This window comes from Sapajus apella, unplaced genomic scaffold, assembly GCF_009761245.1.
Source record: "Sapajus apella isolate SASKATOON/1434 unplaced genomic scaffold, GSC_monkey_1.0 scaffold43, whole genome shotgun sequence".
Classification (NCBI taxonomy): domain Eukaryota; kingdom Metazoa; phylum Chordata; class Mammalia; order Primates; family Cebidae; genus Sapajus; species Sapajus apella.
This window is the reverse complement of record NW_022436983.1, coordinates 6395049-6422002: the sequence shown is the minus strand read 5'-3', so window position 1 is coordinate 6422002 and position 26954 is coordinate 6395049. Positions and strand designations below refer to the sequence as shown.

The 26954-nt window shown below is 55.2% G+C and overlaps 1 protein-coding gene across 2 annotated transcripts in view; it reads right to left on the bottom strand.

Annotated features, from left to right (window-relative positions):
* Nucleotides 1-1938: 1938 nt before the first annotated feature.
* Nucleotides 1939-26954, bottom strand: part of TNFRSF1B (TNF receptor superfamily member 1B) — a 40235-nt gene continuing 15219 nt past the window's right edge. The window contains exons 2-10 of one of the 2 annotated variants that reach the window (XM_032300437.1): nucleotides 21832-21931; nucleotides 19683-19811; nucleotides 19087-19236; nucleotides 18529-18622; nucleotides 18027-18262; nucleotides 17013-17090; nucleotides 16360-16394; nucleotides 9234-9441; nucleotides 1939-4388 (exon numbers count right to left, since the gene is read on the bottom strand). In XM_032300437.1, coding sequence (XP_032156328.1) covers nucleotides 4105-4388; nucleotides 9234-9441; nucleotides 16360-16394; nucleotides 17013-17090; nucleotides 18027-18262; nucleotides 18529-18622; nucleotides 19087-19236; nucleotides 19683-19811; nucleotides 21832-21931 — 1314 coding nt within the window. In that variant the 3' untranslated portion in view covers nucleotides 1939-4104. The remainder of the gene's footprint in view (nucleotides 4389-9233; nucleotides 9442-16359; nucleotides 16395-17012; nucleotides 17091-18026; nucleotides 18263-18528; nucleotides 18623-19086; nucleotides 19237-19682; nucleotides 19812-21831; nucleotides 21932-26954) is intronic. The other variant, XM_032300438.1, reaches the window with a different exon arrangement.

Genomic DNA, 26954 nt, shown 5'->3' with positions numbered 1-26954 from the left:
CTCAGCCTACCGCATCTTCCACTTCCTGGGTTCAAGCAATCTTCCCACTTTAGCCTCCTGGGTAGCTGGGACTCCAGGTGTGTGCCACCACACCCAGCTTAGTTTTTGTATTTTTTGTAGAGATGAGGTTTCACCATGTTGCCCAGGCTGGTCTTGAACTCCTGAGCTCAAGCAATCTGCCCACCTCAGCCTCCCACCTCCGTGCTGGGAAGACAGGCATGAGCCACCACCCCTGGCCAAGTTTAACGATCATGAAATGAAAATGAGACCAGCCAGCATGGTGGAATGCCATCACCCTGCCCCATCCAGGTGCACAGGTGCAGGTGTGGTGCAGAGAGCTGGGTTAAACCACAGAGAGAACAAACCAGGAGAAAGTGGTGGGGGTGCACATGAGAGAGAAAACGTAACCAACAGCTGCAGGTGCCAGTGAGGGAGAAAGACAGGAGAAGGCAGGGGTGGGGGAAAGCGGGATCCTTGAAACTGAGATTAGGTGCGGTTCTCAGTAATGCCAGGGTCTAAGGTATTGGTCTGGCTACATCCCGAAGGCCACATCTGCCGCTTCTTTTATGTCCTGTGCACAGCTGTTTTCACACTGCAGCTGCATAGCTGAGTCGTTGTTGCAGAAACTATAAGGCCTGCCAAGTGTCAAATATTTACCGTGGTCAGGGGCAGTGGCTCATGCCTGTAATCCCAGCACTTTAGGAGGCCAGGGCGGGCAGATCACTTGAGTCCAGGAGTTCAAGACCAGCCTGGGCAACATAGGGAAACCCCCAAAAATTCGAAATTAAAAAAATAAAAATAAAAATGTAGCTGGGCACAATACTCCATGTCTGTAGTCCCAGCTACTCAGGAGGCTGAGACAGGAGGTCAGGGCTGCAGTGAGCCATGATTTCAGCTTGGTGACAGAGTGAGACCTTGTCTCAAAAAAATAAAATAAATTTGCTCCCTGGCTGTGTATGGAATAAGTATGGGGAGCCTGGTCAAAGGCTGAGTGACTGAGACAGGGTGGAGAGGGGAGCTAGGAGCTAGGAGGCAGGGCGTTCCGACATCCACAGATCCTGCAATCACCAAGAACGAAAATGGTCCCACTGAGGGAGGCACAGGAGCTGGAATGCCGATGGTGGCCCAGGGGGTCAATGGGACCAGTACACAGGCCAAGGTTTCTCTCCCCTCCAAGACTCTATTTATTTTGAGATGGACCCTCTCTCTCTGTCACCCAGGCTGGAGTGCAGTGACATGATCTCAGCTCACGCAACCTCTGCCTCTTGGGTTCAAGTGATTCTCGTGCCTCAGCCTCCTGAGTAGCTGGATTCCAGGGACATACCATCACATCTGGCTAGTTTTCTGTATTTTTAGTGGAGTCAGGGTTTCACCATGTTGGCCTGGCTACGGCCTTTAAGCTCGGAATCCCTTTTGCCTGATAGCTCCCCACAACTCTTGGTTCTGGAAAGCTGCTGCTCATTCCTCAGGAGGAGGTCAAGGTCATCTCCAGAACCCTGTTCTGACCCCCTGCCTGGGTCCAGTGATGCCCTCTGTGCCCCCAAGAGCTCTGTACTGGTCTGAGCATCCCAGGGGCACCCACTTTCCCCAAGTGGGGTTCCCAGGAGGGCAGAGTCTGGCTACCTGGGCTGCTAGGGACCTGCAGATCTGCAGAAACCCCACCTTGGTCCCAAAGGCAGGCCCAGGAGACCGAGGGGACGAGGGCATTAGACCAGCACACACTTGGAGCCCAGCTGTGCTGTCCTGAGCGGGAAGTTCTCTTATCGTTCACGGGCCTGAGGGGGTGGCTTTAACTGGGGTCCCTCTGTGGTCCAGTCACAACACGGGCTGGCCAGACCCCAGGGACCATGACCCCATCTCCCATTACACAGGGGTGGCAGAGAAGCAGGACCACGGACAAACCCAAGCTGAGACCCCAGGCAGAGCCAGGAGTCAACATGTAAAACAAACAAGTTTATTGATAAGCAGGAATGCTGTCCAGCATACAGTGCAAACTCTCATTGTCTCATCAACACACGCAAGGGAACTGAGGCTCCAGAGTCTCCAAATTCATCGCTGCCCGGCTCTGCCCATGATGCCAAGGAAGCCCAAGGTTCTCCCAGGACTGTCCGCCAGGGGGCAGGTGCACTCCATCGCATCCTCATGTGGGTCCAATGTGGGCAGAAAACTGGCCAGCCCCGGCAGTCTGATTTTTTGTTTCTTTAAGAGACAGGGTCTCATTGTTGTCCAGGCTGGAGTGTCGTGGCGTTATCATAGCTCACTGCAGCCTCAAACTCTCAGGCTCCAGTGATCCTCCCCTCAGCCTCCTGAGTAGCTGGGATTACAGGTTCGAGCCTCTGCAGCCAGACAGTCTGACATCTTGATTCCAGAGTGGAAAACCCTTCTTGTCTCCATGGTAATGGCTGGACTCTCCCACCCTCCAATAGTTCAGCTGCCAAGCTCAAGTCCAGTGGAATTTATCAGCAGTTCACCCTGCCCTGCTCTTCTAGATAGACTCTTCCCTGCCTTCTCCTTTATCCCCATGCACCTGAGACTGAGCCAGCCTTTCCAGGAGCCCCTCAACCTGCTTCCCCCCAGAATCTGGGTTAGGCTACCCTTGCTCCCCCTCTGCAGAGCCCTGGGCGTGTGTTTGGGGAGGGGAGGGGGAAGGCTGACTCTAACGGGGAGGAATCCTGGCTTCAACGGCTTCAAGGTGGGCCATTCAATTTACCAACCTTGGCTATACACACTCACAACACACAACACAGACACAGACACAGGCTGGCACTTGGGATTCACACTGGCCATGTACCAAAGTGGCGGGGCAGCCCCACTGGGGCAAGGGCGTTGGAGGTGGGGAGTGGGGAAGAGGAGCCCACCCCTCTGGAGGCAGGAGGAGGGTCTGGGCTGAGGTAGGAGAGATGGCTACGAGGACTCAGTCATCTCTAGTTCCCGAAGTTCCCTGAAATGAGATGGCGTGGCCCGGAACACCACACCAGACAGCAAGGGAGGAGGGGTGGGGCTGTGGGCACACTGGACGGAAGGCGGAGGGTGCGAACAGCAGGCGAGGGGCTGGATGTGGCTGGCAGAGTTCAGCTTTGTTTGTCGTTGGCTTGTTGGCCTGCGTGGTACTTCCTTTTTTACAAAATTGGCAGACTTCCAGTTAGAAGTGCGTTATTTTGCCCAGGCATGGCACTGAATATGGGGGCCTGCCTGGGCTCTCTGGGCATCTGACTTTCAGACAAGCTGGCATTTGGAGGTGGTGCTTCCTTTTGGAGGTGGGGGGGGAACAGTCTTGCTCTGCTGCCCAGGCTGGAGTGCAGTGGCACAATCTCGGCTTCAGGGTTCAAGCAATTTTCCTGCCTCAGACTTCTGAGTAGCTGGGACTACAGGTGCCTGCCACCACGCCCGGCTAATTTCTGTATTTTTAGTAGAGACAGGGTTTCACCATCTTCCATGTTGGTCTCAAACTCCCAACCTCAGGTGATCCACCACCTCAGCCTCCCAAAGTGCTGGGATCACAGGTGTGAGCCACTGCGTCCGGCCTGAGGTAATGCTTTCCAAGCCTCCTGAGCTAACCTGAAGGACCCCGTTCCCTACAGGGCTGCCACCTCCTCCCTGCACAGAGCCCTGGGACCGTCCTGCAGTCTCAGCATCAGGCCAAAGCACTGTTCTGTTTTCACGGATGACGCAGGCAGCATCCCTCCTCTCCAGAAAGCCCCTCTGCAGAGAAGGAAGCCAGAACTGGGTCAGAGCCCACAGGGAGAAACAAACAAACATACAAACAACCCAAGGGCTCCAGAAGCCAAGCTCGTAGGTCCAGTCGGGCAGGGCAGCTCACAGAGAGGCAGGGACTTGCCCCAGGGTGCCCTGAACGTCCACGCCCAGCCAGTCTTCCGAGAGGGACACACCATGGCAGCAGAGGCTTTCCAAAGCTTGCTGCCTCTGCTCTCGGCCTGTAGGTTAGAGGGAGGCTGCAGCTGTGGAGGGTGCTAAAGGAACTTGGCCCCAGAAAGAGCCACGGAGTCCTAGTGGTGGGGGCCTGGAAGGACCAGGGTCCCTTCCCAGGGTCATCCTGCCAGGGCTTGGCCCGCCTTGGCTACGACGCAGCCCACACTAGCCTGGTTAACTAGGCTTCATCCCTGCATCGGGCACGCCGAGGGGCAGGGGCTTCTCTCCGGTGCTCTGCAGCAGGGTCTCTGGTGTCTCCAGCCGAGACCGAAAGGCGCACTCCTCCTTGGAGAAGGGGACCTTCTCGTCCTTTGGGGAGCCCGAGGGGCTGGCATCTGTGTACCCCGTTGTGGCGCTGGCCTGGGAGGAGCACTGTGAGCTGTGGTCGGAACCGCTACAGACGTTCACGATGCAGGTGACATTGACCTGGGTCCCATGGCCACCAGTGGGAGAATCTGCTAAGCACAAGATGGGGCAGGGGTCAGTCCAGGGCTCCCAGAGAAGGGGATGTCTCTGGGACCGCTGCCCAAGATGCAGATTCAGATACGTGGAAAAGAGCACTGGGCCAGGAGCCAAGAGACGGAGAATGTAGCCCAGCTCTGCTGAGTGACCTTCAGCAAGTCACTTCACCTGCATGCACCTCATTTTTCCCTCTGCTGAATGAGAATAGCATCACCACCTACCCAGCCCCAATCACTCCAGAGATGGAAGGAGCCAATTATATAAGACAGATGTCTACTTGGGAGGCCAAGGCAGTAGGATTGCTTGAGCCCAGGAGTTCAAGACCAGCCTGGGCAGCATAGTGAGACCCTGTCTCTGTCTCTTTATTTATTGATTGATTTTTGTCTTTTTGTCAGTGAATCTTTATTTTTTAAGACTGGGTCTCAAAAGAGTGCAGTGTCACTCTCTAGACTCACTGCGACCTCTGCCTCCTGGCCTCAAGTGATCCTCCCACCTTAGCCTCCTGAGTAGTTGGGACTACAGGCCACCACACCCTTTCAATTTTTTGTAGACATGGGATTTTGCCAGGTTGCCTGGGCTGATCTCAAACACCTGACCTCAAGGAATCTGCCTGCCTCGGCCTCCCAAAGTGCTGAGATTACAGGTGTGAGCCACCATGCCCGGCCTCAGACTTAACTCGGGTTGTACTCCCATCTCCCATCCAACCCGCTCCTCCTCATCTTGGGGCTCACTGCTGCCATCCACCCAGCTGCTCGGGTCCAGAGCCTCAGACCCATTTTTCTCTCATACCCCACAACCAACAGTCATTCCTGCCTGTCTCCCTTCAAAAGATGACTTCTGGGCCAGGTTCAGTGGCTCACGCCTGTAATCCCAGCGCTTTGGGAGGCCAAGGCGGGTGGATCACTTGAGGTCAGGAGTTTCAGCCCAGCCTGGCCAACATGGTGAAACCCCATCTCTACTGAAAATACAAAAATAAAAAAGTAGCCGAGCATGGTGGCAGGCGCCTATAATCCCAGCTACTCAGGAGGCTGAGGCAGGAGAATGCTTGAAGCTGAGATGTGGAGGTTGCGGTGAACGGAGATAGTGCCACTTCACTCCAGCCTGAGTGACAGCCAGACTCTATCTCAAAAAAACAAAAAAAGAACAAAAACAAAGCCAAGATGACTTTCGCAAGGGCCACCCTGCCTCACTGCTGCATGGTGCAGGGAGCTATGGAAGCCTCCAGCCGCTCCCACCTGGACGGGTGTGAACAGCCTCTACCTGTCCTGGCTTCGGCCCACCCTTCTGAAGTCTGTTCCCCACCAGCAGCCAGAGCTGGCCCTGGAACTTGGCAGATCACTTCCTTGGTGGCTCAAAAACCCACAGTCCTTGCCACAGCCTACCAGGCCCTGCCTGATCTGGAGTCTGCCTTCTTCCGCCCCCTCTCCTGCTGCTCCAAGACCTTGATGGGGTTCCTTCCAGCCACACTTGCCCCCCTACAGCCCCTTGAGCCCTTCAGGTCCCCTGGGCCTTTGCACAGACTGCTCCCTCAGCCTAGAGATCTCTTCTCTAGTGCTCAAGCCTTAGCTCAAAGGCCACTTCCTCCACGAAGCCTCCCCCCTTGCCCCCGGCCTCCCTCTCTAGAGACACGTACTTCCCATCCTATCTACCACTCTCTGGGTCCCTCCCCATTTCTGTGATCTCCAGGGCCCCCAACTCCCGGGGTCCCCACCAGACTCTGAGCCCCGGCGGGTAGGGACTTTTTTTCCTTTTTTTTAAATAGAGACAGAGGTCTTGCTATGTTGCCCAGGCTAGTCTCAAACTCCTGGGCTCAGGTGATCCTCCCACCTTGGCCTCCTGAAGTGCTGGGATTACAGGCATGAGCCACCTTTCCTGGCCAGGCCAGGGACTTTTTGACCATTTCCTGCTGTGCTTCTACAGGTATGTTTTGTTCTTGGTGATGCTTTTAAGTGAATTGATTGCCAACATTTAAAATTCAGGCATACATTTAAAAATCTGGATCTCTGGCTTCCCTTGGGAGGCACGTGCAGGAGATCCAGCCAACGAGAGTCCAAGATTTGCCTCACCCTCCCGTCCAGGCCCCGTGGGCAGCTGAGTTTTCTGACTGGCTGGGGAGACACTGGAGGGTGGATTTGCAGAGATGAATGGAGATGAATGTGAGGGCCCTAGCACACAGTAGCCCCCTCAGAAAATGAGAGTTGCTGCTGCTGCAGGGATCTGCTGGGTGCCCTCACCCCAGCCTGCTTCCCCCTAACTCCAACTACCTGGGAGCCGGGGAGGCAGATGGAGATGGAGACCTGCTGTGCTCAAAACAGCCCCAGGAGGTGGTGGGGCGGAGGGCTGAAATCACAGGCCTGGAAGGAAATTTCCACCCTGAGCCTCCACAGTACCCAAATGTCACTTAAGTCACCATGGCCTTTGCACATCGAGCATGAGACATTGCGGGGGTGGATGGGGGACCACAAAGGGGCACAGCCCTGGACTTTACAGGTTCCCACAGTGAAGGCAGGTGTGAGGGCTGGGAGGGAGAGAAGGAGAGGGCGGAGGCCAGGGAGACAGGTTGGGGGACTCGGGAGAAGGAGCACAGAGCAGAAGAGGCAGAGGGAACAGGGGAGAGCACACGTTGTCAGGGCTCCACCCTGGGCCACACCAGGTGTAGCTAAGAAATCAGAAAGATGGGCCGGACACAGGTGGCTCATGCCTGTCATCCCAGCACTTTGGAAAGCCAAGGCAGGCAGATCACCTGAGGTCAGGATTTAGAGACCAGTCTGGCCAACTGGTGAAACCCCGTCTCTACTAAAAATAGAAAAATTAGCTGGGCGTGGTGGTGCGTGCCTATAATCCCAGCTACTTGAGAGGCTGCAGTGGGAGGATCACTTGAACCCAGGAGGTGGAGGCTGCAGTGAGCAGAGAAGTAAGCCAAGACTGCACCACTGCACTCCAACCTGGGTAACAAGGGAGACTCCATCTCAAAAAAAAAAAAAGAAAAGAAAAAAAATCTGGCCGGGCACGGTGGCTCATGCCTGTAATCCCAGCATTTTGGGAGGCCAAGGCAGATGGATCACCAGGTCAGGAGATCAAATCCATCCTGGCCAAAATGGTGAAACCCTGTCTCTCCTAAAAATACAAAAATTAGCTGGGCATGGTGGCTCATGCCTGTTATCCCAGCTATTTGGGAGGCTAAGGCATTAGAATCGCTTGAACCCAGGAGGCAGAGGTTGCAGTGAGCCGAGATCACACCACTGCACTCCAGCCTGGCGACAGAGCGAGACTCCATCTCAAAAAAAAAAAAAAAATAATAATCAGATGAATCCAAGAACTGGACAAAGACTAAGAGTTTATATTTGGAGTGCATTCATTCATTCATTCATTCAGCAATGTTTAGGGCCCCTGCTCCAGGCACTGGCCCAGGGCCTCCCACAGGGAGTTCTCAGGCTGGAGTGAGGCGCACTGATGAGACATCCCACCGAGGAGGCTGGGGCTATGATGGGGCACACCAAAATGGGCACATCAGCTCCTGTGGGCAGTTGGGGACAGGTAGGAACGGGTGTTGCAGGCAGGGCATCAGGAGTGCAGGCAAGAGACAGGGGTGTGGTGAGCTAGGGAGCAGCCAGGGGTGGGTGAGCTGGAGGAGGGCTGTGGGGTGGGGGCTGCAGCCATCAGTCCCCACCTGGAGGCGGCCCAGAGGGAGCCTGGCCCTAGTCTGGTACCCAGCTGGGCACAATGTCACTCATCTCTCACTAGCCCTGCAAGGAGGCAACACAGCTCACCTCTAGGGGAGGAAACGGAAGCTTGGCAGGGTTAAGCATTCTGCCCAAATTCTTATGGCACCAGCGTGGCTGGGCAGGGAGCTGAGAATGACCCAAGGTCATGGTCGTTCCCTGAATTCTCACTACCTGGTGCTGCCAGGTAAGAGGGAGAGAGGCACAGCCCAGTAGACCCCGTACAGGGGGCCCCTCCAGTGTGGGCCCGAGATATGCCAACTAGGAGTGACATCTGTCATAGACCGGGTCCAAGGCAAAATGCAGCCTGCAGAAAGTGGACATGGTCCCCACAATCCCGGTGCCTCAGACCCAAAGGGACTCAGCAGCAAGCTGCAGTGAGTGGAACCCTGCGGCCATCATTTCTTCATTCATCTTCCAACCCCAGGGCTCCAGAGCCCCACAGCCTAGGAGTGAGTCTGGCTCTGCTGTTTATTAGCCGTGTGCCCTTGAAGAAGCTGTTTAACCTCTCTGGGCCTCAGTTTCCTCATCTGTGAAATGGGGATAACAACAATATCTCTTAGCATTGACACGAAGGTCAATGTTATGCATGTAAAGCACCCGGTATAGTGCCTGCTGTACCGCAGCCTTCAGTGAGCAGAAGCGATTAAGATTAATTACTAGTAGCTGGGCCGTGTTGGGCCTGCGGATGCAGGGATGAATGAGATAATCCAGGCTCACCAGGTGTCCCACAGCCTGGCGAGGGAGACGGGGAGGAGAGAGTGTCTGTACACACAGTCTGAGAGTTCGTCAAAGGGAGTCCAGGGTGTGGTGAGCCCGGAGGAGCAGCCAGTCCAGCTGGGGGTGGTGGCGGGGAGGAAGTTTCAGGAAAACTCCTCTCCCAGAAACTGGGGATGGACAGGCTGGGATTGTCCCACAGAAGGGAGGATGTTCTGATGATGGGCCCAGCCTGGGCAAAGGCGGGAGGGAACTTGGGGTCAGCAAACTGAAGACAGCTCCCTGTGGCTCAGGCCTCGTCCCACCCTGCGGGGACGCTCAGGAGGAGATGGCTAAGACAGAAACTAGGTGAGAAAGACCAAGGAGGCTTGGAATGAAGCCAGGTGTGCTCCCATTTCTTACCTGAGCTCCCGGTGCTGGCCGGGGCCTCCCCGGCTCCGCTGGCCCTCCCCACACCTTCTGGCTGTGGCTGGTTCTGGGTAGGCGCCCTCCTGTCCGAAGCGCTGGCTGAGCTCTCCAGGGAGCTGCTGCTGGAGCTCGGCGCTGTGGTCAGCAGGTGCTGCTGCTCAGGGCCCTGGGCACCCCTGGCCTTATCAGAAGGCAGGTGAGGCTGGATGGTGGGGGTAGCAGGGGAGAGTGGTCAGCCCATCAGCCAGTTCCTTCTTCCCCTCCTCCTTCCCACTGCCATCTACACCTCTTGCCCCAGCACTTCAGAGTTTACATGACACTTCTGCACATTCTTTCCACACACGGCGCTTTTTGGGAAGTGTGACTCTCTGTGGTTTCTGTGTTTCTGTTATTAGCACCTAGCTGCTCTACTGGAGTGAGTGCCCTATGAGGGCAGAGACCACCTGGCCCTGTTCACCAAATCGTCTTAGAAGTGGGGCACGATTTTCATCCTCATTTTGCCTAAGAGAATAGAAGGAAAGCAACTTTCCTTCACCCCATCTGCACAGGGAGACAAGGCCCAGCCTAGCAACCAAGAGTGTGGACTCTAAACCCAGACCACACAAGTACAAATCATGACTCTACCACTCACTTGCTGTGTGACCTTGGACAAGTTATGTAACCCCTCTGTGCCTCTTTTTTTTTCTTAAAAATTTTGATTTCTAACTCCTCCCAAATCTTTTTTTTTTTTTTTGAATCTATAAAGGGAGAATAACAACAACCTACTTCATAGGGTTGTTTTGAAGATTAGATGGCTGAATATTTGCAAAGTGCTTAAAACAATGCCTATTACATAGTAAACTCCATAGAAGAGTGTGTTAAATCAGAAGTAGGCAAATGACTGCCCAGGAGCCCAGTCCAGCCTGCCACTAAGAATGGTTTTCACATTTTTTTTTTTTTTTTGAGACAGGGTCTCACCCTGTTGTTCAGGCAGGAATGCAGTGGCACAATCATAGCTGACTGTAGCCCTCAATTTTCCAGGCTCAAGTGATCCTCCTGCCTCAACCTCCTGAGTAGCTGAGACCACAGGCACGTGCCACTGCTCCTGGCTGATTTTTTGTTGTTGATTGTTTGTAGAGACAGGGCCATACTACGTTGCCCAGGCTGGTCTTGAACTCCTGGGCTCAAGCCTTCCTCCCACCTCGGCCTCCCAAAGTGCTGGGATCACAGGCGTGCACCACCACACCCCATTGGTTTTCACATTTTAAATGGTTGAAGAAAAAGGTTTAAGAATAATTTGTGGCTGGGCGCAGTGGCTCACGCCTGTGATCTCAACACTTTGGGAGACCGAGGCAGACGGATCACGAGGCCAGGAGTTCGAGACCAGCCTGGCCAATGTGGCGAAACCCCGTCTCTACTAAAAGTACAAAAATTAAGCAGGTGTGGTGGTGCGCGCCTTGTAGTCCCAGCTATTTGGGAGGCTGAGGAAGGAGAATTGCTTGAAACCAGGAGGCGGAGTTGGCAGTAAGCCGAGATTGCGCCACCATACTCCAGCCTGGGAGACAGAGAGAGACTCTGTCTAAAAATAATAATAATAATAATAATTTGTGACACATAGAAAGTTTGGGTGTCCAGCAGCACAGTTAGATCGGGACGCGCCACTCTGACTCTGGCATGTGCTGTCTGTGCTGCGGCTGCTTTCCTGCTACAGAGGCGGGTTTGAGTCGTTGGCACTGAGACCAGACAGGCCACAAACCCTAAAATTTCTCCCATTTGGCCCAAACAGAGTGAGAGTGCAGACCCTTCTGCTCGGTCGCTCCAGGGCAGAGAGCTCTCGCATCTGAGACCCTCTCCTGCACTGCCTCAGCCTCCCGTTCCAGAGTCGCCCACAGGCTGCTCTGAGACTTCCCCTAATGTCTTCTCCCCACAGAATAATCATAATATTAGCTGACATTTGAGCGCCACCCAATGCCATGCACTGTACCTAAGTCCCTCCAGATACTATCTATATGGATTCTTCCAACAGCCCGGTGTTATCACTGCTTTGTGGAAACTGAGGCACAGAGCGGTTGAGTTACTTGCCCAAGGTCATGGCGAGGACACACTATGGCTGGGCTAAATCCCACAGTGCCTTTCCTTGGTGTCTGGGCTTTCAGCTCTGGAGGCTCAAGGCAAGGTCCCCATTTCCAGACGCCCACACTGGAGAGAGGCTGGAAACTCCTCTCCCAAGCTGTTGTCTATTCCCAGTGACTGGCCAGGCGCTCGTGCCCTTGCCTGGGAGTTCTGGGAGACTGCCAATCCCGGCAAAAAAGGAGATGTCAGGGGCCATGCTCTCAATGGCTTCCCCGGCCCCTGGCCTGCCCAGGATGGAAACAAGGGTCCCAGGCAGAAAAAGGGTAGAGACGAGTGAAGGGCTGATGAGAGGAGAGGGAGGCGAGGGGGGTGGCGTTTGCTGCAGGGGTGGAGAGAGCAGCACAGGCACCACAGTCCCCCAGGAAACGCTGGGGCCTCCTGCCTTCCTCCAGAGGGAGCTACCATTCCGGATGTGGTCTGAGAACAGATGTGAGTGCCAGGTCCCCTCTGCTCAATCACTGCAGCCCTGGCTCCCATGGCTTCTCCGACGCCCGAGCGATACCTGAGCGCCGCCTGCACTCTCAGTTCCCGGAGGCCAGCCTGCCACCTCTTACTCGGGACTGGAGGGATCCTGTGCAGGCCACAGAGGCCCAGAGACAGTGAGCACTAAGCTCAGCATTACACGGCTGGTCCGTGGCAGGAGCAGGACCAACCCAGACCAGCTTCCCCAGGATCCCTGCACCCTCCCTAGGCTGAATTCCCAGTTTTGGAGACATTTCAAGTTCATGCTGAACCTCCACCCAGGTGGTCTGACCCTGGCCACTGACCACGACCACCCCCCAGCCCTGCTCTGAGCCTGGAAGGGGAGAAGGAGCATCCAAGCGTCACTCCTCACAACCCCACAGAAGGGCTTTTTCCGGCCTGTGCCCCACCCCCTCTGCTGGTGGCTACAGCCAGGCAGAACAAAACTCCCCAAAGGTCACAGCCACCTCCCTCCTCCCAAGTGCAGAAGCTACCCACGCCCTGTTCCTTGGGCTGGGACCCCAAGAGGGCCAAGTACTAAGGAACCTCATTCAAAACACAGGATCTCAGTCAATCAGGCAGCACCCTCAGTGCCTATCGGCTCCCGGCCCAGCCCCGCTGGGCAGAAGCAGAGACCCAGCAGAGCCATCGGCCAGGTCCTCCAGGTTCCTGCTGGGTCTGTCTGTCTGTGTTCACAAGGCGCACACACCTGTGTCTACAGGCGTGAGGGTGTGTGAAGCGTGCACACATGTGTCTATGTCAGGGGACATGGGTGCCTATCTGTGAGTGGTGTAGTGAGTGTCTGCCGGAGTGGCAAGGAGGGGCACTCTCATTAGCTGTGCCATACTGGGAAAATCACTCACTTCTCTGGGCCCATGATTCCTGGGCCATATGGGGCGGGGAGCAAGAATCTTCTGCCTGCACATGGCAGCATGGCTGTGAGATAAGAATGAGCCGGGCGTGGTGGCTCACACCTGTAATCCCAGCACTTTGGGAGGCCGAGGCAGGCGGATCACAAAGTCAAGAGATCCAGATCACCCTGGCCAACATGGTGAAACCCTGTCTCTACTAAAAATACAAAAATCAGCCGGGCATGGTGGCGTGTGCCTATAGTCCCAGCTACTCAGGAGGCTGAGGCAGGAGAATTGCTTGAAGCCAGGAGGCAGAGGTTGCAGTGAGCCAGGATCGTGCCACTGCACTCCAGCCTGGTGACAGAGCAAGACTCCGTCTAAAAAAAAAAGAGAGAGAGAGAATACAGAACACTGGGCACAATGCCTGGCATCCGTTCAACACCTAATACATGTTGGCGCCTGTTATCAGACATGGCCCGTGCATGAGTGTGTCCGTGGGGGTGACTGTGGTAAGCTCACCTGCTGGTGTTTTCTAAACAAAGAGACGCCACTGTCTCCCACGCCCTGGGTGTTCTTTCTGTGGCAGGAGGAGCAGGTGGATGGGAGTCCACACTCTAAGCCCAGCAGCCCAGCTCCAGAGGACTCTCCACTGGCCTCTGAGCAGGACTAGCTGCTGGTTGAGGAGTAGCGTGGGACATGGGCATAAACCTGATTCAAACCTGGGCCATACCACTCACCTAATAATCTAATCCTACAGGAGAATCAGAACCTCCCTGAGTCTCAGTTTCCTCCTCTGTAAAATGGGGGTGATGATGCTCCCTGCCCCTCAGGGATGCGTGGGGACTCAGTGACAAAGAGCCTGGCAGGGCTCAGTCAGGATTATGCTGTGATGAGCCCAGGTCTGTGCACATCTCTTCCCAACTCCATATTCAGGAAGGTCTTGGGAGTTTGAAATTGGCCACAGTGGGGGTATTTATACCACAGAAATCAGCAAACACCACAACTTAGGGTTTGGGGTTTTTTTCTCACTAGACAGCTGTCATCAGCACACCACTGGGGTACTTAACAAATACTTGACTCACTCACATTCAGTGAACACTAAAAGGAACAGTGAAAGGAAAAGCGGCTGGATGCGGTGACTCACGCGTATCATCCCAGCACTTTGGGAGACCGAGGTGGGCAGATCACTTGGGGCCAGGAGTTTGAGATCAGCCTGGCCAACATGGCAAAACCCTGTCTCTACTAAAAGTAGAAAAATTAGCCAGGCATGGTGGCGCACGCCGGTAGTCTCAGCTACTCGGGATGAGGCGGGCTGACCACTTGAACCTGGGAGGCGGAGGCTGCAGTGAGCCAAGATTGCGCCACTGCACTCCAGCCTGGGTGAAGAGACCTGTCTCAAAAAAAAAAAAAAAAAAAGGGAAAGGGGAAGCAGAGGCCACTGGGCCACACCCAGGACATCTTCAGTGCACAGAGGATTGAGAAATGCTTGGTGGGGAAAGGGAAGGAGGCAGCTGGCCTGCTGTGGCAGAGCTTGGGGCAGACACCTGCTCTGTGTGTGCCACCAGGCGGCAACCATCAGTGTCACTGAATTGAAGGGAGAAACGGGGCAGTGAAATTCACTCTCCAGGGGAATGAGAAAGTTTGCTCCCCACTGAAATACTGCAGGGCAGGGCAGAGAGCCCTGGGATGGGAGTCCAGAGACATTGCCATGCCACCTAGAGCAGCTCACTTTCCCTCTGCATCTCTCCTTGTCAGCAAAATCAGGGGATGAAATTAGCCTGTCTGATTTCAAACACCTTGTATAAATTTCAGGCATTGGGCCCCCAGGGCTGAGCTGTTCCCTCGAGCAGTGGTTCTCATCTGGGGGTGATTTTGCCCCCCAGGGGACACTTGACGATGTCTGGAGAATTTGTGGTTGTCACCACTGGAGTAGGAATGCGACTGGCATCTAAGCGAATAAAGGCCAAGGATGCTGCAGAACAGCCTGGGACAGGCCCCACAACTAAGTAAGATTGTTTGTTTGTTTATTTGAGACAGAGTCTTGCTCTATCGTCCAGTCTGGAATGCAGTGGCATGATCTCAGCAGCCTCCACCTCCGAAGTTCAAATGATTCTCCTGCCTCAGCCTCCCAAGTAGCTGGGTCTACAGGCGCCCACCACCATACCTGGCTAATTTTTGTGTTTTTAGTAGAGATGGGGTTTTACCATGATGGCTAGACTGGTCTTGAACTCCTGACCTCAAGTGATCCATCCACCTCAGCCTCCCGAAGTGCTCGGATTATAGGCGTGAGCCACTGTGCCTGGCCCAAGATCTTTTTAAAAAATATTTAATTTAATTTTGTTTAGGGATAGGGTTTCACTGTGTTTCCCAGGCTGGTCTTGAACTCTTAGATTCAAACAATCCTCCTACTTTGGCTTTCCTTAAGATCTTGTCTCAAATATCCATGAGGTTGAGAAACTTTTTCTCTACCTGCCCCTGGGGTAAAGAAAACTCACTAGACTCTGTTTTCTCATCTGTCAAATTGGGTAAAAAACCCGACCTGCCTATCAGGTGCAAGGCAGTGACAAACCCGTGTTCTGGCTCACCTCGAACCCACTTCCAACCCCTCTCCCTTGTCCTCCTCCTCCATGGAGGCTGGAAAAGCAAAGCACCCCCTTCCCAAGCTTCCCTTGCAGCTAGGGGTGGTCACGTGACACAGTCTGGCCAGTGAGATGAAAGAAGTCTACCCAGGGCTTCAGGGAAGGGGTCTGATTTACTGATAAGGGCACCATAGCTGGCCTGGCCACCCTCTCCTTCTTTGCACCTCACACTTACAGTCACAGATGAAGTGATAATCACCATCTTATGACATGAGGCCACACACAAGAAAACAAAAGTCAACACACTAAAGATGACAGAGCCTGGGGTCCTGCTAGCTCCATGCGAGGGGACAATGGAAGCCATCCCAGCAGACACCAACCCCTTGACTTCTTAGAATGCAAGAGAAATAAAGTCCTTTTGTCTAAAGTCACCTGTAGGTTTAGGGTTACTTGCAGCCAAATGCCTTCCTAATGAAGAATGAATGAAATCAGATGATATGACATTATTGGTCTGTCTCTAATAAAAAGCCTTCATAGACCCTAATTTATAAAAACAGATCAAAGGTGAGCTGCTTTGGGAGGACCCAGGGCCCAGCCACACAACCTCTACCTCAAACCTGAGAGAGGACCACGTCCCCCATGCCCAAGGGCCCTCTGTGGGACACCGGGCCACCCCAGAACTCAGTTTGAAAACCACTGCTGTCTGAGAAAGTGCTCTGTACACATTGGAGGCAATGAGAAACATCATTGTCAGCTGACCGAATGCCACCGCCCTGCAAGCTGGATCGAGCAGGCACAACCCCCATGTCACGGTAAGGAAGTAGCCATAGAGCAATTTCACAACCGTTCAAGGTTACGCTGTGGGTTCGCCACCACGTGCCTGCCATGAACGCCATGGAGGCCTCTGCTCTCTGCCGGGGCATTTCACATTCCCAGTCTCTGTTAGCCCATGGAGGGCTGCCTGACTCCCCAGTCTTAACGCCGGCTTCCAGGGCTCTGCCCACCTCCTGACACTGGACAGACCAACGACAGAATCCACTACTTCCTCTGTAACAGCCCAGCCCACCAGGAAGGAGACCCAGGGAAGAGGAGGGAGAGGGCAGTGGAGACACTCACCACCTTGGCTTCTCTCTGCAGGCAGGAGGGCTTCTCTATAAAGGGGGGAAGGGGACAAGTAAGGGAGAGTGACTTCCTCAGGCACATCTGTCCTAAGTAGGAGGGCAGAGTGGGGCCCAACAGAACCAGCAGAGGGGCCCGGCCCTGGGGGGAGCAATTGCCTGCCAGACAAGGTCCACAGATGCCCCCGCCCAACTCTACCCACCACCATCCCAACCACTCTCCAACCCCCACCTGTGCCATCCACACTTCCACTGAGGATGCACATCCTTTCCTGCGCAGACTCCACCCATCGAGATCTTACCCAGCTCGGAGGCCCCAGGCTTCCTGGAGAGGAATCCCGAGTCCCCCAGGCTTCCTGGAGAGGAATCCCAAATCCCCCACACTTCTTGGAGAGGAATCCGGAATCCCCCACGCTTCCTGGAGAGGAATCCTGAACTCCAACTCTTTGAAAAACCCTGATCACCTCTTGCCTTTATTAATTAAGTTAGCAGAGGTGCCTTCCACCCCAGGCCCTAAGCTCCTACAGAACAAGGACTCCCATGTCCACCTCTGCCTGACCCCTAAGGCTGTGCCCGGTATTGGACTCACAGGACGCACCCCACCAAAGCTTCCTGAACAAGTGGATGAAGGAAGGAAGGATGGACTCTTACTTTTCACCTGGGTCATGATAACACAGTTCACCACTCCTATTATTAGTAGACCCAAGGCTGTCACACCCACGATCAGTCCTAGAAAGAAATGAGAAGCTCAGACAGCTACAAAAAACAAACTCAAACATACCAGGGGCCAGGCAGGTAAGTCAGGAGCCCCCAAGGTGGTTCGGGTCATTGCAAGTGAGGGGCAAGTCTAGGCTGGAGGTTCTTAAATCCAGTTACAGAGCAATCATGTCTGTGGGCCTCATTCAGCCTCAGGGCCACCATTTTGAGACCCCTGACCTGATGCAGTTCTAACCCCAGAAAGGAAGCCCCGGCGGTGACCTGGCCCAGCCCAGTCTCCTCCGCCTAAGGGGCTCATCAGAAACAGCAGCAAATTCAGGTGAATTGCTGACCCCATCTCTCCCCAATCCAAGGATTTATTTTATTTTTTTCCTTTTTAGAGATAGGGCCTCACTGGTCACCCAGGCTGGAGCGCAGTGGCATAATCACAGCCGAATGCAGCCTCAAATTCCTGGGCTCATGGGATCCTCCCACCTCAGCCCCCTGAGTAGCTGGGACAACAGGCGCCAACCCACCCAAATAACTTTTTAATTTTTTTATAGAAATGGAGTCTCGCTATGTTATCCAGGCTGATATCAAACTCTTGGCCTGCCAAAGCACTGGGATTACAGGTGCGAGCCACTGCGCGCAGCCCACCCACTTAGGGATTTTGAATGATAGCACCAGGTGTTGGGGTTAAAGCAGTCTCACTGCCACCTGTATCCTATCCCAGGGCAGGGCACCAGGTCCAGCTCACAGTGGGCTCTCAGTAAAACTAGGGGAAAGAAGAGAAAGAAGAGAAAGAAAAAAGAAAAGAAGGAAGGAAGGAAGGAAGGAAGGAAGGAAGGAAGGAAGGAAGGAAGGAAGGAAGGAAGGAGGGAAGGAGGGAAGGAGGGAAAGAAGGAAGGAAAAGAAAGACAAGCAGACAGGAAAAAAAGGAGTGAATGAATGAGCTTTCTCGTGACTTACCAACTGGAAGAGAGATGTCGCCAGTGCTCTCTTTAGCTGGGGGGCTGGGGCCCATCGGGATCCGGAAGGAGGTACTTGGAGCCATGCTGGGCCCTGGAGTTGGCTTTGTGTTCGGGGATCGTGTGGACACTGGCTGCGGTGGGTGTGCCGGGCCTGGGGCCGTGCTCTGGGTGAGGGACTCCGACAGGCAGACTGCATCCATGCTTGCATTCCCAGGGATGGCCACCAGGTTACATCTGCGGGAGGAGGAGGCTTGGTCAGGAGGCAGCAGGGGACAGAGTGGCTCCGTGGCTGGGCTCATTCACAGGACCCGGCAAGCAGGATAGGAGACTGACGATGTGTACCCTCTCGGAGACACCGCTTCCTCTCCCTCCTCCACCTCCCTATGCATCCACCTAGTCCTGCCTTCCCGGGCAAGGCTCTGGCTCTGTGTCCAGGACCCACAGTCACCCACGGACAGCCCCTCCCTGCTCCTCCAGAACCAAAGGACTCAGCTACTCACCTCTGGTGGGGCCTGCAAATATCTGTGGATGAAGTCGTGCTGGAGAACGTCCCTGGGGCGCAGGGCTTGCACACCACGTCTGATTTTTCAGTTCCTTCGGGGAACAATTGGAACTTGTCAAAAACTCTGTGGGACAGCTGGGCCTTGGCATTAGAGCCCTAGGAGAGGTCTAAGAGGCCCAAGGACCTCTGTCTGCACCTCTGCTCCTTACACAAACACACACACACACACACACACACACGCCTGTATACACATGCACGAGACTGGCGTGTAGAGTTGTGAGTTCATCTTCCTGCAGCATCACCTAACTTTCCAGTAGCTTAGGGCTTGGTCTCATCCATATCTGGGTCCCCTGGGCCCAGTACACAAGAGGTGCTAATCAGGAGTGCTGGCAGGAAGAACAAACAGTGGTCAGACAGATGGGTAGCCAGCACCTGGCCACCACGGACAGTGTCCCCAGCTGGACTAAGGAATGGGCGGACGCCCGTGACACAGCAGGGATGTCTACAAAGGAGAGGCCCCAGGGCATCCCCAAGGACCGTGAGCCCCACCCCGTACCTGGTTTGGCCACGCCAAAGCCCGGGCCGCACTTGCGCAGCGGCGAGCACAGCCGGCACCCCTCCTTCTTGCCCAGTGCGCAGTACCAGCCGGGCATGCAGGCGCAGATGCGGTTCTGTTGCTGAGTGCAGGCTTGAGTTTCCACCTGGTCTAGAGGAGCAAGAGGGCAGCCCACAGTCACGCCTGCCTCTGTCACATCCACGCTGCCCTCCCAGCCAGCCCAGCACCCCCCGGACAGCGCTGATCTCCAGGAGGCTGGCAGACCGCCTCAGCATGGGGCACACACAACACCGTCCAGAGTCCCGGAGAAGAACCCGCAGCCCTGCTCCTCCCGGCACGAGCATGCACACCACTCTCCCACGTACCGCCTCCTCAACCCTCACGTGGGCACAGTTCTCCCACTGCCTGCCCCGTGGGGCTGCGAAGAGGCTTTGGTGAGACAGAAGAGGAAAATGCCAGAGGTAAACAGCTGCTCCTGTGCCACTTCCAACAGCCAGCCTGGGCTAACTCCAGGCAGCTGGAAGCCAGAGGCTGGAGCTGGGGGAGGGGATGCTGGAGGCAGGGGTGCAAGGGCCCCTCTCTCTGAACCTACTCACCAGAGCTACAGGGAGAGCCGCAGCTCAAGCACTCGGGAAGCCAGTTCCAGAGCTCAGTGTATGTGCTGTTCTCACAGAAGTCACACACAGTGTCTGAAGTCCTGGTACAGAAGACTTTTGCATGTTGGCCTGAGGAAACAAGGGCCAGAGGTCTCAGCGGGGTGGGCTCTGCCGGGACTCCGGGCTCATTCACTGTCCCCACAAAGTCCAGAGTTCTGAAGCCTAGCTGGGAAGGCTATTCTGTGGAGCTCCAATTCCTCGGAATCATCCCCCATCTAGTATTGCACCAGCTATCATGCCATTTCTGAACCCCTTCTGCTCAAAAACACATTCCTCTCTGCTCTTTCCAGATGCTTGAACCTCCACCACTGCAGGCCTATTATCAGCCAATCACACTTTATTAAGAACTAGGTTGCCAGTTTCTTCCTTCTTGATAGATGGCTAACATTCTCTACCGAAGAGCATGAATGACCGCTAGAACAGGTAATAAGAATGTAGTCCCTTGAATCCTACCAAGGAAAAGGACATGGGCCTGGAGAGAAGGCATGCCAGGGATGGGGACACACCGAGGGAAACCTTTAAAAAAAGTTGACTCAGTAACTTCTTTTTTTTTTTCTTTAGACAGAATCTCGCTCTGTGGCCCAAGCTAGAGTGCAGCTTACTGCAACCTCCACCTCTCAGGTTCAAGCAATTCTCCTGCCTCAGCCTCCTGAGTAGCTGGGATAACAGGCACCTGCCACCTCACCCAGCTAATTTTTGTATTTTTAGTAGAGATGGGGTTTTACCAAGTTGGCAAGGCTGGTCTCAAACTCCTGGACTCCAGAGATCCACCCTCCTCAGCCTCTCTAGTAACTTCTTAATAAAGAGACCCTTCCAGTTAATAGAAGAAAGAAGAGTCACTTTCCCTGTGGTGTCTTAAGATGGCTGTGGATGGTGACAGTGCTCATATGCCCACCTACATCTCAAGGTAATGGCTCAAAGCCCCCCACTGGCTCCCAGAGAGAATAAAATCTCAACTCGTTCCCATGCTCCCTGCTCACTTCCTCCTCCTCCTCACCTACCGTACTCAGCCTCCCTCATCCTGGGCCACACACGCTGGCCCTGCTATTCCTCAAGCTCACCAAACAGGCTCCGACTTCAAGGCCTTCGCACATGCTGTTGCTTCCTCCTGGCACACTGTTCCCTGTACATGTGTATGACCTGCCTCTCACCTCCTACAGGGCCCTGCCCAAATGTCACCTCCTCAGAGAGACCTTCCCAGACCACCCTGTGTAAAACAAGATGTCCCACTCTGTCTCCCCCGCCTTACCTGACCTTGTCTTTCTACAGCACATACAGACAGACGGGACCATACATCTCCTAATGTATCTGTCTGCGTCCTCCATTAACATGCAGACCCCATGAGGGCAAGGGTTTTGTCTGCCCTGTGCTCTGTGTATTCCCAGGACTTAGAACACACAGCAGGTGCCATATAAACAGGACATGAATGAATACAGAAACAAATAAATGGATGGAGGGCACTTGGAGTCAGGCTAACTGGCCTGACCATGGCTGGGCCTCAGGTCTACCATCTGTGAAATGGGTAGGCATTCACAGAGTCAGTCAAATATGCGCCAAGTGCCTACATGGCATTGGGCCACCTGCTGTGGATTCAGGAGAAAACAAGCCACAATCCCTGCCCTGGAGGGAACCTGCAGTGGGGGCAACAGGAAGAGGGACCGGGCTATAATCACACAGCAAGGAAAGAACTGCCATGGGAACATCGGGGGCCAGGGAGAGCTCAAAGGAGGCAGCACTTGTCTTTCAAGCTGAGTGCTGTGCTGCCACCTCCAGGAAGCCCTCCCTGACTCCCCCAGGACTATTTTGGGCTCCTCCTCCTTCTCCTCCCCCAGCTCGGCAATGTGGGGCAGGCAGGCTTCCTGGAAGAGGGGACATCTTCAGCTGAGGTCTAAAGGACAGAGTTAATCAGTGAAAGGGAGTTGGAAAGTATGCCAGGGAGAGTTCACAGGCCCAGAAGCAACAAGGAGCACGGGCCAGTGCATAGAACTCGGAGCTCAGTACGAATCAAGGGCCACGCCCCTGTGCCCCAGCCCCTGTACACACACACTCCTCCAGGGCACGGCCCCGGGCCCCTAGCAGCTGCTCTCACCCGCCGGACACTGGCTGCAGCACCTCTGAACTGTCTGGTGATAGTATTCGTTGATCTTGCACGTGCTCCCGGGCTTTGGGGTATAGGGTGTAAATGTCACCTGGAAGAAAGAAGGGAAGACCGCCATCAACAGGGCCACCCCTGAGTTCCGCCGTGCCTGATGCCCAGGTCCCTGCCCTGCAAATGTTTGACCCTCCCCCTGCCAGGCTGCACTGATGACGATGGGGAGGTTTCTCCCTCTGGAGCAGGATAGGGGAAGGAGAGTTTGTGGCTTCTTTTACCTCCCCTGTGTCCCCGCCTCCGTGCAGCATACTCTGTCTGCAGGCATACTGTGTCTGCAGGCAGAGGCGCTGAGTCTGCTGGTCAGAGGGCGGGGCTGCCTTCAGATCTTCTCCAGTGCTGGGTGACCCCTAACACTACGTGGGGCAGATGTCCAGAAGACAGTGGTCACAGAGAACCGGAGTACTGAGCACAAGCCACCCTCTGCCAAGGATGCCTCCCCTTTCCTCCCTCACCAGAAACAACCCTTTGTCGTTCAAGCTGAGTGCTGCCTCCTCCGGGAAGCCCTCCCTACTTCCCCCAGGCTAATTCAAGCTCCTCCTCCTTCTCTGGGCTCTCTTTAAATGTGGGAATATGACCCCTCTACCAGTCATCTCATTGTTCTGGAACGGTTACTTGCTTGGCCTTCCACCCCCTGTGGGTATGTATGCACACACACATGTACACACGCACTCGTGCAGACAGCAGAGGTGGCAGTCTTGTCATCTTCTAGACCCGCAACCTCTCACAGGGGACCCACCACAGAGCTGGTACTCATTAAATGAATGTTGATGACAGTGACAATTGTTTCCAGGCACTGTTCTAAGTGCTTCCGCTGCTTGAGTTGGTGGGTGCTGTTGCACCCCTCTCAGACCCCTTCTGCCAGCAGGGCACCCCTCCCCCAGCTGCTGCAGGTATTGGCTGATAATGAATCCTCCACAATCTCAAAGTGGGACCCACCCTAGTACAATTCATGGTCCAGAGCCACCCCCGTGGTGTCAGGCTGAAGCTGGTGACAACACCCTTGCTAGACCCCCTCCCCTGCCCTGTCCTGCCTGCCTTCCTGGGAGCCTTCCCTAGTAAATCACTTTCAGAAAGATCCCTGCCTCGGGCTCTGCTTCTGAAAGACCCTACCTGAGACAGGTGTGTGGTCTCAGCAAGAGTTTCTAACCACCCAATAAAGATGGAGACGGTTTCCCTACTGCAGCCATTTTACAGAACAGGAAACCGAGGCCTGAGAGGGCAGGTCACCTGGCCAAGGTCCCAGAGCCAGTAAGTGACAGAGGAGGGTTTGGATCTGGGTCCTGCCTGACTTCACAGCTCACAATCTCAACCACTGTGCTGGATGCCTCCGTGAAGAGATGAACAATGTGATGAACGAAAAGACAACGGGGCGCGGTGGCTCACGCCTGTAATCCCAGCACTTTGGGAGACTGAAGCAGGCGGATCATTTAAGGTCAGGAGTTCAAGACCAGCCTGGCCAACATGGCAAAACCCTGCCTCTACTAAAAATACCAAATTATCCAGGCATGATGGTGATTGCCTGTAATCCCAACTAATCTGGAGGCTGAGGCAGGAGAATCCCTTGAACCTGGGAGGAGTTATAGTGAGCTGAGATCTCACTACTGCACTCCAGCCTAGTTGACAGAGTGAAACTCCATCTCAAAAAAAAAAAAAAAAAAGAGGGAGAAAAAAGAAAAGCAAACCTGCCCAGAGAAGCTGCAGCCCTGGACAGAGGGGCAGACACAGAACCCTCCTCCCTCGGGTCTCTGAGTGACCCTCTGGGAGTGCAGGGTGGCAGCAATGTCCACTGTGCCTTCCCAGGACCCCTGGCAGCAAGCCCCTGCGTCCTGCCTTCTCTCCTGAAAGATTGGGGTTGGCAGTCCAGGCTTTCAGGGACAAGCATTAATTAGCCACCTCTACCAGGCTGAGAGCAAGCCAGATCGGAGACTTGACGTGTAGGCAAACATGGATGTGCACACATCTGCACAAGCAAAGAGGGTATACACACACCCCAAGTCCTTCAGGGCCGCCCAATAGACGCAGCACCTGGAAATAACCAAAGGGCAGTTCTAGGAGGTCAGACCAGGGCCAGCACACTCCCCACTGCATTGCCAGCAGCAAGCACGTGGCCAGTACAAGATTGAGATCAGGCCGGCGCGGTGGCTCACGCCTGTAATCCCACCACTTTGAGAGGCCTAGGAGGGCTGATCACAAGGTCAAGAGATCGAGACAATCCTGGCCAACATGGTGAAACCCTGTCTCTACTAAAATTACAAAAATTAGCTGGGTGCAGTGGTGCATCTATAATCCCAGCTACTCGGGAGGCTGAAGCAGGAGAATCACTTGAACCAGGGAGGCAGATGTTGCAGTGAGCCGAGATCGCACCACTGCACTCCAGCCTGGGTGACAGAGTGAGACTCTGTCTCAAAACAAAAGGAAAAAAGATTGAGATCCACAACCTTTGGTGAACAAGTGATGGACAGGATAGAGGGAGTCAGAAAGAACTGGTTTCAAATTCTCACTCCACCACTTAGTGGCTGTGTGCCCTTAGGCAAGTGCCTTAACCTTTCTGGACTCCAGTACCTAACATACAGGAGCAGGGAAGATATTGAAAATATTTAACAAACCAGACCTGTCACCCTGGACAGCTGAGCTGTCAACAAGCCAGTCCGAGCCATGACACCCAGCACCACTGGGCCAGTGCAGACCTGGCCAGATTTCCACCAGGCAAGGTGACAGGCAGGCTGAGCGTGCCTCCTCCTCCCGTTCCTCACAGCACTGCCTGGGAGTCAGGACTGCCCAGAGTCTGGGGCTGCTGAGCCCTTGGCTGCTCCTACAGCAAGTGACAAGCAGGCCGGGAAACCCAGCTGTCTCCCCCTCTGCCTGGCAGGCAGCACCAGCCTGCCCTGGCTGCATGCGCCCGCTTGGCGCTCACAGCTGGAAGCCCTCAGCGGGAATGACCCACAGGAGCTGGGGCTTCCGGCCGCAGAGCAATCTGCCGCTCTTCTGGCTCCCAGGCCTTTGCCCCAGCTGACTTCTGCCCCTGAAACGGCCTGGTGCTTCCTGTGGCAAATTCCATGTGTACCTTGGGAACCCTGCTCAGGCAGCAGCCTCCCTCCTGAAGGCTTCCAGCGCGCACCCCACCCTGAATGAGTCACCCGGCCCAGGGCCCCCGCCTTCCTCCCTCACGGCTCTCGGCTGACAGCACTGCCATGGGGTTGCCCACCTGGGCCCCCCCGCTAGATGGGAAGCCTCCCTGAGGCTGCAGGCTGGGGCTCACCCTTAGCTGTTCCCCACAGCCTCACAGGGCGACCGCACTCAGCAGCTGCTAGTCTCAACTGTGGGCTGAGTTACAATGTCCTTTCCTGGAGGGATCTAACTCCAGCACCAGGGCCACAAAGCTCCAACAGACGCACCTTCCACCCTGACCTGCCCTGGAGGCCCACCCCAGGCCCGCCCCACGCCCACCCCACGCCCATCAGCTCCAGTGAGGTCTGGGCACCGGCAGTGGGAAGCATGCTGCATAACAGGGTCTGAAGAAGTCACTTCAACACCCGCCTGGAGCCTCAGTTCGCCTGGGCACGAAGCTCCCATGACCACTTGGCCCTAGTACTCCTCCCCGCAACCCCCGTTTGCTGCTGAAGTAGACTCCCAGGCACCCTGAAAAAAAAAGGAGAAGGCTTCTCAGGGCTTCCCACAGTGTGGGGGAGCTCACTGCCTGTGTCCAAAGTACCCGGGGGCACCCGTTATGAATGCCAACCCCCACCCCCCAAACAAGTGCAGAATCTCAGGGGTGGGCCCAAAGCCGTACTGGTGAAAAAAGAAAAAGGAAAAGGAAATCACGCTGATTCTCACGCCCCTTTGCGGAACACACTCTGCGGATCTCGGCTCCTGGATTGAGCAAGGTGACGGGGTTGGGGGGGTGGCGGAGGGGCTCACGGCCAAGACCTGGCATCGGAAGGCTGCAGGAGCCTCTAACCCAGAGTAGCGACAGCTTCTGAAGCTCCCTCTGCACAAGTCATTCCGTTGAATACTAATGGCAGAGGGGCTGCCTGGCCCTCGGCAAACCCCCAAACTGCCTTCCCTGTTGCTGGGCAGTTCCCCAAGACCAGGGGCTGTGCCTCCCCCCTCTGATTGCACGGCCTCCCAGATGCAGCTGCCTCTTCCCTCAGATCGCATCCCCCAGGCAGGGAGGGGCTGTACCTCTTCCCTGGCAGCCCCCCACCCCTCGGAGTGGCCAGCACAGGTCTCGTGGGAATCCTGCAGCCCACGGGCTTCATCCCCACTTCATCCCCGAGTGCCCTCGGGGTAACCAGGGGAAGCCCTCACTCCTCCAGGGCCTGAGAGCCACAGGGCCAGGCTGGCTCCAGGCGGCAGCGAGAAATCCCACCCTGTCTGGAGAAGGGTTTCCGGTCAGGGTCCAAAGGCCTGATGGGAAACAGCCCCACCGTGGCCAAGTTTGGGCTCTCAAGAGCAACAGTGGCCAAGGGCTCCTGGCCGCTAAGGCGGGCAGCTGGGCTCCCATGGCCCACAGGCCGTTTGAGGGGTGGCCTCCCACCTCCTCCCCTCCAGGTTCCTCTCTTGTCTGAAGCTTTGCTGTGACTGGCCCTCCCTGCACTTCCTCCCTGGCTCTGTGTGGCTCCAGCCCCTGTAGCCGGCAGAGGGGGTCAGCTCCCTTGAGCAATCTGGGGCCTGTTTATCCTCTTGGACAATAAAAAAAAAACCCCACAGCCCTGTCACCTCTAAACAATGAGGAACAGAAAGCCCCTTGGCAAAGCAGAACAAAAGGTCACTCCCTCCACAGCAGCGGTCTCCAGGAGCAGGGGGCTGGGCCCAAACCACAGCTCTGGGAGCCCGTCTGCCTCCCTGCCTCTGGTCAGCACAGGGGTCCCCCAGGAGGTCCCCAAAACAGGGCAAGCATTCTCTAGGAAATGAGGGGCTACAGAAGTTTCCAGTTCTTTCACTTTGGGTTGGGGAGGCTCCAATTCACACCTCACCCATCCCCACGGGGGATCTTTGACATGTTAAAATGAGGAAATAGTTGGATAGTACTTAATTCAGACAGCTTGTTTAGCAAACCA